The sequence below is a fragment of the Phascolarctos cinereus genome, unplaced genomic scaffold (genome assembly GCF_003287225.1).
Source record: "Phascolarctos cinereus isolate Bilbo 61053 unplaced genomic scaffold, phaCin_HiC Scaffold_2;HRSCAF=192, whole genome shotgun sequence".
Classification (NCBI taxonomy): Eukaryota; Metazoa; Chordata; class Mammalia; order Diprotodontia; family Phascolarctidae; genus Phascolarctos; species Phascolarctos cinereus.
In genome coordinates, this window is record NW_027555625.1 from 407,478,961 (window position 1) to 407,492,821 (window position 13,861).

Genomic DNA, 13,861 nt, shown 5'->3' on the forward strand with positions numbered 1-13,861 from the left:
CAAAACTATTTGCTAGATGGTTTGTGGCCTCAGCAACGGCTACCTGAAGCCCCATGATATCTAGAACCAGCAGGTTCTGATCACGGAACCAACAGGCTTCAGTTGCTTTAGAGACCATGTGCGACAATCTGGACTGCCACGTATGGCAGGCCCTGGCAATACTATGCATGATACAGAGTTTGCGTGTTGCAATCTCACATGAAGATAATAATAACCCCCTTGTCTGTACTAGGGTGAAGTTTTCAAAGTCCTCTGTGGGGCAGGGAGTGCAGTATTATGCCCATTTTATGGGTGACACTGAGGCCCAGAGTGGTTAGGTGACAATCCACAGTCACATGGAAAGTGTGGAAGCCAGAACTTGTGACTCCAAGTACTCCTACTATGGCATTGCAGCCACTCACATGGCAACATCAAGAGAAACGCCACTGGCGTGATACACTGAAGCCTCAGGTTCTTTGGTAAAACATTTGTGCATTATAAGAGGCAGCAAGACATAATGGATGTAATATTGAACTTGGAGTCAGGAAGCCTAGGGTTCAGTTCTACCTTTGATGCTTACTGTGCTATAAATATAAACAAGTCACTTTGTTTCTTAACCTCCCCATTTCTCAATCTCTTCATCAGTAAAATGGGGATGAAAATAATATCTTCAGTAGCCATATCACAGCTCTCACAACTGTGATATGTGAGAACTAAATATTGTATGCAAAGTACTTTACAAACTTTAAAGTGTTATACAAACATCAGCTATTATTACTGGTTATCATTACTAATTGCCTACTGGAAATATCATCATCATCTTCATCAAAACAACAATAGCTGGCATAAGATTTACAAAGTATTTTATAAACATTTCATTTAATCCTCAGAACAATCCTAGGAAGAAGGTATTATTATTATTATTATTATTATTATTATTATTATTATCATCTTATCATTTTACAGATATGGAAACTGAGGCAGACTGAGATTAAGTGATTTATCCAGAGTCACACAGCTAGTAAGTATCTGAAGTTGGATTTGAACTTAGGTTTTCCTGAGACATGCCAAGATACACTCTAAAGAACTATCTCTTTAGGAGTGAGACAGGAGAGATCAGTCTCAAGGACAGCAAAAGAGAACCCTGGTTCTGATGAAATTATGAATTGGTCCAGCTGTTCTGGCAAATCATTAGGAGCTATGAAAGAAATGTGGCTAAACTCTTTGTACCCTTTCAGCCAGTAATCTCACTACAACGCACAGACCCTAAGAGGGTAAAAAAAAAAAAACCACCATAAAAAAAGATCTGATACATGTAAAACATTCATGGCAACACTTTCTGTGGTAGCAAAGAGTTGAAAAGAGAGTGGGGTGCCTGTCAGTTGTGGAATAGCTGAACAAACATACAAGGAACATAATGAGATGCAGTAAAAAAAAAAAAGGCAAATATGAGAAATTCAGAGAAACATGGGAAGATTTAAATGAAATAAAATAAAATAAGCTAAATCATATGTACATATATATAAAAACCATCACATGTATCATACATCTGCAAAAATGTAAATGAAAATATTGAGTAATCCAAGAACCAACTAATAATTAAACATATTTCCTTGCTCTCACTAGGAGGGCAGAACAGAGTATATACTGTCAAAGTTGCTTTTTATTGCACTGGTTGTTTTTAATTAACTAATTTTCTTTGTTATAAGGGAAGCAGAAATGACTTATATAAGAAAAAAAGTGAAGGTATCAAGAATATTTATCTTTTTTTAAAAAAAAGTGCCCAGACTATCTAAAACACCAGCACCCAACCCAAAGGTCATTGAAAGTCAAAAGGACCTAAGGTTTGGGTGCTGGGTGAGAGTCATAACTTTGGTTTCTGCAACAGGGACACAGGAAGATAAACACTGAGAACTGCAATATCATTCTTTTCTTTTTTTTTTTTAAATAGGCAATCGGGTGTAAGTGACTTGCCTAGGTTCATACAGCTAGTAAGTATCAAGTGTTTGGTCTGAGGCTGGATTTGAACTCAGGTCCTCCTGACTTCAGGGCAAGTGTTCTAATCACTGCGCCACCTAGATGCCCCCTGGAATATCAGATAAGAAAAGAGAAAGGCCTTCCAAGAAGGAGAATGGGGGAAAGAGCTAACAGAATTAATTTATACATCAGAGATGTATAGGGCAGCTAAGTGGTACAATGAATAGTGCCAGGCCTTGATCCAAGAAGACTCATCTTCCTGAGTTCAAATCCAGGCTTAGACACTTATCAGCTGTGTGACCCTACCCTGGGCAAGTCACTTAACCCTGTTGGCCTCAGTTTCTTCATCTGTAAAATGAGCTAGCGAAGGCCATGGCAAACCATTCCAGTATCTTTGCCAAGAAAACCCAAACGGGGTCACGAGGAGTCATATAGGACCAAAATAACTCAACAACAACAAAATCAGAGTTGTTTGTATTCTTGGCAAATCAAGAGCTTAGGAAACTATCAGACGATCCCCAGATAGTACTAAAATAAGGCCAAATGGAAGATGCTCGGGAAGAACAATGGATCTGGGGAATCAGAAATGCCTGCTCTGCTTTTTACTAACGTCATGACCTCAGGCAAGTCACTTAACTGCTCTGAGCCTCATCCTCAGCACTCTCACTGCCCACCTTATGAGACTGATGTGAGGAAAGTAAACTGAGAGAAATGGGAGTGGTTGTTCTATCTAAAACTACCTTACCTCTATCCTGGAAAATATCAGTGTCAAATGGAAAGTCCTACTCGTACTAGGGGGTGGGAGGAGACCCTGACTGCACGCAGTGATGGCGCGTGGGGCGTACAGGGCATGCCCCCATCTTCAAACAGCCAGTCAGCAGATCTCTCCAGGAGGGGATCACGGCAGAGATTTTAGCATGGTTTTGGTGGTGGTGTTGTTTAAACCAACCTCCCCTTCAGGGACAGTGGTAAACAGAGGACTGCCTGACTGCGGAATGGGGAGCAGCACGCAGAAGGGAAGCTTTGTGTGATGCCGACCAAGCCTAACCTTTTAGGGGCCAGACAGACATTAAGTGACCTATCAGGCCTCTTTCTGCTCAAGGAGAACCAGTGACTCCCTATTCCTTAAAGCCCATCACAAGCTGGCACTTTCCTGTCTTCTTACGTTTTCTCCTCCCACCCCTCATCTGTACCAACCAACCTCACTGGCTCTGGTCAGGCCTTCCAAGAAGGCCTCCCCCATGCCTGGAATGCTCTCTCTCTCCTCCCCTCTGCCTCTTAGCTGTTCTGCCTTCCTCCAACTCAGCTCAAATACCACCTTCTGCAGGAGGCCTTTCTTGATCCTCCCTGCTTCTCCTTACAGATCACCTTCCAGCTCTTCTATCTTGTATGTATCTATTCATATGATGTCTCCCCCTTTAGAATGTGCCTTTCTTTGTATCCCCAGCCTGGTACCATAGTAAAGCACATAAATGCTTGTTGACCAAATGATTGGCTCACTACCTCAGAGGCAGCAGGCTGCAGTGGAAAGATCATTGTATTTGGAGGCAGAGATCCTGAGATCAAATTCTGCCTCTGACACCAATTTCCTGTGTGACCACGGGTGTGTCACTTCATTTCTCTGGGCCTTAGGCTTTCTCATCTGTGAAATAAGGTCACTAGATGACCTCTAAGGTTTCTTCTGGATCCAAATCTTTGTCCTGTGATCAATTTAGTGTTCTTGTATAGACAGCAGCATCTTTGAGCTGGGAAATAGAAATGAAATTTTGTTTGTCTTATCTAGAAAAAGGGAGAGAGTAGGTAATGGTGACAGAGGAAAACAGGAGGAGAGAATATAAAAAGACAAAGCAAAAACAGAAAGAAGCAATTGATCTGAGAACAGAAATAGTAAAGTAGAAAGTCAGATGATGACTGACAAAACAGTTCACATTTATAGGTCTTTAAGGTCGCAGATAGCATGGGGTGGTGCAGCAGTTCCCAAAGTGTGGGGTCTGAGGGATCCCTCAGGGTCCCTAAGACCTTTCAGGGTCGCTGCAAAATCAAAACTATTTCCATCATTTTGGTTATTGCTGTTCAGCCATTCAGTTGTGTTCGCCACTTTACGACCCCATGGACCGCTGTATTCCAGGCCCTTCTACCCTCCACCATCTGCTGAAGTCTGACTACATTCATGTTCATTGTTTCCACAATGCTATCCACCTCATCTTCTGCTGTCTCCTTCTCTTTTTGCCTTCAATCTTTCCCAACAACAGGGTCTCTTCCAATGAGTCCCATGTTCTCATTATGTGGCCAAAGTATTTAAACTTCAGCTTCAATCTTTGACCTTCCAGCGAAGAGTTTGAATTCGTGTCTTTAAGTATTGACTGATTTGATCTCTTTGCTGTCCAAGGGACTCTCAAAAGTCTTCTCCAGCGCCATCATTTGAAAGGTCAAATCTGCAGCACTCACAGTCATACAGTCACATACATGCTTTGACTACACGGACCTTTGTCAGCAATGTGATGCCTCTGCTTTTTAGTATGCCGTCCAGATTTGCCATAGCTTTCCTTCCAAGAAGCAAGCGTCTTTTCATTTCATGGCTGCAGTCACCGTCTGCAATGATCTCTGAGATCTCTCATAAAGATGCTAGGATGTTATTTGTCCTTTTCATTGTCATTCTCTCTCACACAAACGTACAATGGAGTTTTCTAGAAGCTACATGGCCTATGACACTATCACTCTCATGGCTAATGGAACGTGTCTGTGTATTCTTGTGTTTTCTAGCACTTCATAAGGTAGTAGGCTTAGAGTACAAATATGTCCGTTTTTAGAGACTAACTCAATAAGTTCTCAGTACTTCTACTGTGCTCTTAGTAGCTATCTTTGGTGATACTCATTATAATCTCTGTAACATCATTATCAACCAGTAGGTTGTTATTTTCAAATCCCAAAGTTTTCCTTGTGCTATGTGAAAACTTCATCGTCTTATTTTGCAACATGTTTCAAATACATTTCTAAATGTTTAAATTTTATCTAAGAATCATATTAAAATTTAATAATATTTTATTCTAAAATAAAATTTACTTATGTTTTCCTTAAATTTAAGGATGGATCATTGGTTTAAAAAGAAAGATTAGAAGACTTACTTCCTCAGCTCATAGTATCTGCATGCAAAGATGCTGAAAAAGATGAAACTGACATGTTAGAGAGTTCTCCGATTCACCGAAAGGGGAACTTTACTCCAAAGAAATGGGGCAAAATTGAAAATATGAAATGAAAATTGATAAAAGCCATCTTTCCCTCAGCTTTATAGCTGTTAATAACCAATGAACCAATATTTTCCAAATGACTAATACATATTACAAAATTATACAAGACTAAATGATCCATTCAAAGTACAAGACAGACCAATGGTGTTTAATGTAACAGCATGAAAAGTTCATTGATGTAGTTTCAGATTCCATATTGCAAGTTATCTTTAAGAAACTCCCAGCTTTGGTATCAAAGAAGAATAACCACAATTATCTGAAATGCAATTAAAATACTCCTCCCTTTTCCAACTACATCTTTCTGTGAGGCCTGATTTTTTTTCATATGCTTCAACCACAACATATTGCAACAAATAGAAGCAGATATGAGAATCAAACTTTCTTCTATTAAGTCAGACATTAAAGAAATCTGCTAAAAATATGTAAAATTTCCACTCTTCTCATTAAATCTTCATGAAAAATGTTATTTATGCTAAGAAGTAGTTGGTTTTTAGTGTTTTTAAAAGAAATTTTTTTTATATTTATAAGTTTTAATTTCTAATACAGCAAATTTTTTTTTGGCTAGGCAATGGGGTTAAGTGACTTGCCCAGGGTCACACAGCTAGTAAGTGTTATATGTCTGAGACCAGATTCAAACTCAGGTCCTCCTGACTTCAGGGCCGGTGCTCTATCCACTGCACCATCTAGCTGCCTTTAATACAGCAAATGTTGATTGACGTAAATCACATAAAGCTCTTTGGAAGGATCTTTGATGATTTTTAAGAGCGTAAAAGGGTCCTGAGACAGAAAAGGTTGAAAACCGCTAGTGTAATGAATAGAGAGGCATCCTAGAAGAACTATGTTCAAGTCCTGCCACATACTGGCAGCATATCCCTGACCAAAATCACTTATTCTCTCAGTATTCTAGGCTAATGGTTCTCAAAATATAGTCTGGAAACCCCTTGGGATACTCGAGACTCAAGGAGTCCATGAGGTCAAAATTATTTTCATAACAAGACTAAGTCATTTTAATTTCTAATATGGTCAGTATGGATAGGCACTGCTGACATAAGCAGAAGCTCTTGTGTGTCGGAGGGGGGGAATTCAACAATTTTGAAGAGTGTAAAGGTGTCTAATGGTAGCCATGGGGAGGGGGAGGGGAGGGGAGGGAAGAAAAAAGGGGAAAAAAGAAATGTACATGATAACTTTATTATATATTTAAAAGGAATAGCAAGTCATACCTAACAGATTTGCAGTTTCAGGTACAATCGTCTCTTTTCTACTGTTAGAGAAATGTTTGTTTTATTTTGCAAATTAAAAAATTTTTTTTAAAAAGAGTATACACTTACTAGCTGTGTGACCCTGGGTAAGTCACTTAACCCCATTGCCTAGCCAAAAAAAAAAAGTGTAAAAGGTGTCCTGAACACAGAATGTTTGAGGACCCCTGTTCCAGGCACCTAAAATCTAAAATGGAGATAAGTTACAGAGAAAGTGCTAACCTGAGTTGGTAGAGGGAGTCTCCTCATAAGGGAATTCCATAAAGCAATGAAATCACAGGTGAAACCCTTATCACTTTAAACTTTATACAAGCACTTTCTTGGGGCAGCTAGGTGGCGCAGTGGTTAGAGCACTGGCTCTAAAGTCAGGAGGACCTGAGTTCAAATCCAGCCTCAGACCAAAGGCTTGACACCTACTAGCTGTGGGACTCTGAGCAAGTCACTTTCACCTGTTTGCCTCAGTTTCCTCATCTCTATAATGAGCTGGAGAAGGAAACAACAAATCACTCCAGGATCTTGGCTAAGAAAATCCTAAATAGGATCACAAAGAGTCAGATGTGACTGAAATGACTGAACAACAACAATATATGTTATGACAGTTTTGTTTTGGGTTTTGTTTGTTTTTTACTTTGGAGAAAGATGGGAGAAGGGAGATAGTGTATCCAAGAAGAAAAGAAAAGAAAAGAAAAAAGTGTATTGAAGCATTTTTTTAAAATGCATAAAAAAAGGGCAGCTAGGTAATGCAGTAGATAGAGCACCGGCCCTGAAGTCAGGAGGACCTGAGTTCAAGTCCGGCCTCAGACCAAACACTTTACACTTACTAGCTGTGTGACCCTGGACAAGTCACTTAACCCAACTGCCTAAAAATTAAAAAAAAAAATTTTAAATGCATAAAAAAGAACAGAAGGCAGTTCAGAAAGAATCACAGACAAGCAGGACAGCACTGAAAGTTACATGTTGAATTTGTTATAATTTTTAAATAAATGTAAACTCTACATAAGACAACGTATAAGCATATGATGCTCATTTTATTTGATATTTGTTAGTTTAAAATTTTTTTTAAATTGAAAAGAAAGAAGGCCTCAATCTTTGCAAGCATCCCCTAGCCCACCACAACACCTTTCCTTATTTCTCTGGTCCCCTGGATTATTTACTCTAGTGATCATTCAATTCCCCACGAGCTCTACAGCACTAGGCCAGCAGCACCAGTATATTCATGAGACCTGGGAGAAGACTAGATGGAAGTGTACCTCTTGGCTTCATAGCAACCAGGGGCCCCACCGCCCAGCTTCCCTTGCCTGCTTCCTTTGCTACTTCAGCAGATACCACCACTTCCTCTGCTACTGTGGCTACCCTACACCTCCTCCCTGGTGGGGCCCAGGGTAGAGCTGAGGGTTGGAGGTGGGGTGTGGTTATTGAATGAGTATGAGTATAAAAAGTACTCTAGGATTAATAGAAGTGCTTCAGGTACAGAACATGACAGAACTGAGGCAGGCAGGGTCCCCCAGATTAACAGCTGGTAGCCCTTCTTTGACCACTCCTTGACACATACACAGGTTTCTTTTCTCCTTCCTCTATATGATTCTTTCTCCTATTTCCCATTCTTTTTGTCCTTCCTATCTTCCCTTTTCTTTCTTCCTTCTTTCCTCCCCTATGTCTCAGAACTCCATGGGACAATCAGAAGTAGCCCTGGCATTTCCTAATTATACTGATGGAACTCAGCACCCTAGCCTTGATTACTAGGGTCCTTTGGACCAACATGCCATTAGCTGCCCTGAGGGAATACATCATAGTGCACTGAGGGTGAGCAGCTGATACTAACAGTTCTGTTGTTTCTGGGATTATGGGGAAATCCCAGGGCAGCGTAAAGAGTGCTGGGTCTTGTGTCAAACGTCCTTAGTTTGAATTCCAGCTCTGCCACTTATTACCTTGTGACCTTGGGCAAATTCCTTAGCCTCTCTGTGCCTCAATTTCCTTTCCTGTAAAGTGGGAGGGTATGTACTATATGGCCCTTCCAACTCTGTATCTATAATCCCACTTTTCTATAAAAGGAGATGTGACAGTGATGTCAAAGAAATAGCCTCCAATGGGGGCATGCAGCCACCCAAGAGCCAGCCCCCAGCACAGGAATGCCTGGTCATGCAGTACAAACATTTACAGAGGCAGCACAGAGAGAATCCTTGTATCTCCCATTCCAGGACCATGGGGGCTATGAACTGAAAGAGCTTCCCAGTTTTATTCTCAGCCCAGAGGTTACTGGGGAATCTGGAGATTCAGGCTACTCTGGGGGTGGGGAGAGGGCAGGAGGGGAAAGGTAGATATTTAACTCTCTTCAAATCAACTTGGCTTGGGTTATAGCTGTTTCCCTGGTACAGACATGGACCTAGAGCAAAGAGCTCAGTCTTCCAAGTAGAAAAGTCAGTTCTTCAGACCCTACTGAAATTCTAAAGTATTCACCAAGTACAATCTTCCAGAAAGCTCAAATATTCTTAATTTTTTAATTATCAGGAACCTATTTAAATGGTGTGGCCTTCTGTTTAAAAAAATATATATACTTTTTGTTTAAAGGAAATAAGGTTACTGCCTTTGTACAGATCCTTTTTCCGGAGGGGGTGGGGAAATAGCATATGAAAGTGAGAAGCCTCTAGTAGTCAGACATAAAAGGAAGTTGAAAAACATACTTTAAAAATATTAGGCAGAAGAGAAGGGTAAAGGAAAAGGCTTCCTCTTTATTAGACAAAGAAGAAAAACTCTCATCAGATAACCCTGGAAAGGCAGAGGCTTTTAAAACTTCTATTTTTTTAAACTCTTATTTTCACTGACAGGTCAGCCACAGTTTGACTCCTGGGGCTGCCATCACCACACTTCAGTAGAGAATTCCTACTTAAGGATCACTTCAAAATGTTAGTTTGGCTCTGATCTACAGGATGTTTAAGGAAGTAGCAGCAGCCAGTGGAAAGCCACTAGAAGACACCTCTAAAAGCTCCATGGAGGAGTTCTGAATTGCCCCCAAACTAAAAAAGGGGCATAATAGTCAGTTGCTCATATAGGCAACATGATACACTGGAGAAAAAAAAACAAAATTTAAAATTTAAAAAAAACCCACTGAATTTGGAACCAGAGAACTTGGGTTTGAGTCAAAGCTGTACACTTACATCACCTACATGACCCTACTCAACTCACAACCTCTCTGGGTCTCAATTTCCTTATCTGTATCATAATGGATTTGGATTGCATTCCCTTTTGGTTCAAAATCTATGACAATTTTCAGGAAGGGAGAAGAAAGACTGGGAAATATACCTGCCACACCTTGGCATGAATTTAATGTCCATGCCAAGAAAACACAGAAATGGATTTTTTTTTCAAATATCTACATATTGAACACCATAGGGGGGCTACCTAAAAATATCTCATCCCTTTGAAAGGCTGGGGTTTTTGTTTGTTTGTTTGTTTGTTTTTAAAGGGTCTTGACATTTTATACTGTCCCAGAGGGTAAAAATAGGGACAACAGTTAGAAGCTACAGGAAAGCAGTATTCAGCTCAATTTAAAAGACAAACTTTCTAAGGAATTCACCTATCCAGCAATGTTCTGGGCTACCATCTAAGACAGTGAACTCCCTATCACTTGAAGTGTGCAGATAGATGCTGGAAGGCATTTGTTGAGAATGGCGTAGAAGAGATTCCTATGCTGAATGTGAAGGTTGGACCAGATAACCTCTGAAGTCCCTTCTAGCTTTAAGATTTTAGGATTGCCTGGAAATAAACTATGCAAGCATGGATCAAGGCAGGACTGCTTTAAGGAAGCCCGGCACAAGACAAAGTCATCTCTAAATGTTAGACTCATGCAGGGTCAGTCTTCCACTTACAGGAAGTAACCACCTGAAGAGAATTTTTAAAAACTAGGCAACAGTCACTGCCAACCACCAGCTAAATGAGTCACGTGATGCTAGAGTTTAAAAAGTGAGCAAGATACTTAGAAGGAAGAAGGTCTGACCATGTGACTTCTCTACTCAATAAATTCTCAGGACTCCCTTTTGCCTCTAGAATCAAGAATAGAGCACAGACTCTTCTGTTTGACATTAAAGACCCTTTACAACTTGGATCCAAGCCACCTTGCCAGCCATATTATACATTACTCTCTTTCATATGCACTATGGTCAAACTAAATCGGTCTTGCTCTTCCTCATATCCACAACATTCCATAGCTTGTCTGCATGTCTTCGCACAGGCTGACACTCCACCCCCACCCCCAGGAAGATGTCCTTTTTCTGTTTCTTAGAATTCTTAGATTCCTAGTTTCTTTCAAAGTTCTGCCCAAGTGCCACCATCTATAGGAAGACTTTCCTGAATCCCAAATCTTTAGTGTTTTCCCTTCCAGAACATATTAACTAGTATTAATTTCCTACAGAATTCTGCACGTCCCCAATAGAATGTAATCCTCCAAGAAAATGTAAGCTCCTTGAGGACAAGGACTGTTCCATTCTTATCTTTGCATCCTCAACTCCATTAAGGGTGCCTGGCCTAGTAGATAGTAGGGGAATGTGATTGACCTACCTAGAAATGAATATAGAACAGGGGAATCCTTGAGCAAGAAGAAAGCGGCCGTTCTAAACCACCTACATTGGTGTAAGCATAGAGGACTTCAAGTAGCTAATTACTTCTTTGCCTCATCATTTTTCCTCTAAACTCCAACTCCTTTGAAGTGAGAAAGGAGAGTGTACCTACCATGCAGACAATAGATTGTAAATGGATTCTGAGTACCAACTTGTCACTCAGATCAGCATCCCAAACCTAATCATTTCCTTTTTTTGATTCAGGAGGAGGCAGCTATCCCCCGGGGAAAGCCCAGGGCAAGACCACTCAGAACTCCCATATTCTCTTTTAAAAGCCCATAAGCTATTACAAGTAGCTGAAGTTTCAACTATATGATCTTAGGTTAGCCACTGGGTAAGAAATTAAGGTAAGCCTTATTATTCTCAACTGTAAAATGAGGGAGATATTTTTGCATTGAATTCAATTAAGCTGAATCAACTAAATAGTCTCTAAAGTCCCCAGATCAAAAGTCTATTATATTCTGAGAGTGGGAAAGGTCTAAGGTACTATGATTAAGACAAGGCCAATTCATTATCTGGGACCAACTCACTAGCTCAACCTAGAACCTAGATCATAGGTCTGCAAACAACCTTCTCGGTCACAATAGTAGCTCCTAGACAGTTGGTCCCCAGGGTCAGCTTTAGGGGATCAAACTTCTTGTACCCTGTTTCCTTTCATCTTGATTTTAGAGCTAACACTTGGAACTTGATTTCTGTCATCCCCGACCCCCTCTCTACTGAGGCCCCAAATACAGTAGGGCAGTGGGGATGGATGGGACAGCACTTGCTTCTACAGTAAACGCGTCGCTTCAAGCCCCTTCCCCCATCCCTCTTAGACTTTATTCCAAGGTAGCTGAAGCAGGGAAGGATCCGGGGCTAAAGCCGACCTTGTCAGGTCCAGAAGCCCGTCCCCGGGAATCTCCCTGAACTACTTTGGCATCTCCTCGCCTCCCCATGCATAGTTCGCTCTGCAAACTATGTTTCGGAACCGCCCCCGGACCTTCCGACCGTCCCCGCGCCCTGGCCCAGGCTGTCATAGCGGTGCGCACCTTCCGTCCCTTTGCGAGATTTCCAGGACCCCATAACTCGGCTCCCGGAGTTCTTCGCGACGTGCCCAACGCACCCTTTGCCAGCCTCCCGCACCCACCTTGTAAACTTTACCGAAGGCTCCATCGCCCAACTCCCCGACGATCTCCCACATTTCGTTTGGATCCAGATCCCGACGAACGTGCTCATATTCCCGGGACTTTCTCTTCTCGAAGGTGGACAGCCTTAGGATACGGCGGAAGTTGGCAAAAGCCATGGTTCGTGGAGAACAAGCTGGCTGGGGGGCGCGCGATGCCGAGGGCGCCTCTATAGACGCCGCTAGGGGCTAAGCGAGGTGGCTCCGGCCCCCAGCTCCGCAGGGCGGTGCCAGCCTCTGCACCCCGGCGGTGAGCGCAGATTGAGTAGGGGTAGAGGGCGGCGGTAAGAGAAGGAACCCGCAGCCCAGCTCGCTTTGCACCTCGCGTCTCCCGGGATCGAGCTCCTCCTCCACCCCTCCAGGGTTCGCGAACCCCGCAGTCAAGTGCGCCGCTGGAGAGGACTAGGGCTGGGGTTAGGACTCCGGGCACCCGGAAAAACAGGCAGTGGAAGCAGCCTTATCTCCTACAAGTGATCTCCAAGCCGCGGCAATGTGGTCTTCAAATCCCAAGGCGCAACTGCGGCTCGCGCCCCTTCCTCGAGCAACACACCGGCATCAACTCCGGCACACCTCCAGAACCCAAGCTCCAGAGAGGGGTAGTTCGAAGATTCTGAACCTCAGTCCCGGAGCCCGCGACTCCACCTGCAGGGAGACCAGCTGCACCACGCCAGCTTCCCATTGGCTGCTGGAACCGATCGGCCCCGCCCCTGCGCCGCGGGGCCCTCTGGACACTGTAGGAAGCTGACTCCCTCTTTTAAAGGGGCTGGTTCGAGATTTGGCAGAACTTGGGGTCACAGGAGCATAAATTTAGAGCTGGAAAGGACCTTGGTCGCCGGGAAGTCCAACTCCCTCATTCATTTCACAGATGAGGAAACTAAGGCCCCAAGAAATTAAGAAACTTGCCCTGATAGCACACAGCTAGGAACAGCTGGAAACTATGTTGTCTTTCTGTTTTGTTACTTTGAAAAGTGAGCCCTTGCAACAGGACAGAACATGGGCTTGGAGGTCATTTGGACCAAATCCCGCCAACCCTTTGTATTTTCAAATGGAATAAAATGAACTATTGTAATAGAGTGGTGGAATGAAATTCCCGAGGGCATGGGTGGAAGAAGGGAGGATTGATGTTAGGGGAAGCTTAGAACTGGGACCTTAGAGGGAGATGATGAAAATGGTTGAGCAGACGTAAAAAGCACCCTACCTCCCCTCCCACCCAACATCCGCCTGGCTAGAGATCACTAGCCCAACCCCCTTCATTTTACAAATAAGGAAACTGAAGCAGTTAATTGAACTTCTAGTGCAATTTTTTTTGTTTTGTTTTGTTTTGTTTTTAATTAAAATCACTTAATTGTTTACTAACGGCCAAGCGGTGTAGAAATACAAAAGCATACAAAAGCAAGACTGTCCCGTTCTGTTCCGACTGGTAATTTCATCAGTGTAGGGAACTCTCGTGCAGGGAACTCATAACATGCAAAATAACTTCTGCAGTTTACAGTCGCCCGAGGCACTAAGCCTAAGCAACTTCTGTCTAGGAGTCTCACAGGCCACCTGTCAGCAGTAAGATTTGAACAGTCCTTTCTGATTCTGAGGCCAGTTCTCTACCTATACAAGCAACCTCCTGACTACAAT

General features: G+C 42.5%; 1 protein-coding gene across 1 annotated transcript in view; it reads right to left on the reverse strand.

Moving 5' to 3' along the window:
- The window catches only part of STK10 (serine/threonine kinase 10), a 127,693-nt gene extending 114,824 nt beyond the window's left edge, over nt 1-12,869 (reverse strand). The window contains exon 1 of the mRNA XM_020992307.2: nt 12,200-12,869. Coding sequence (XP_020847966.1) covers nt 12,200-12,355 — 156 coding nt within the window. The 5' untranslated portion in view covers nt 12,356-12,869. The remainder of the gene's footprint in view (nt 1-12,199) is intronic.
- Nucleotides 12,870-13,861: the final 992 nt, after the last annotated feature.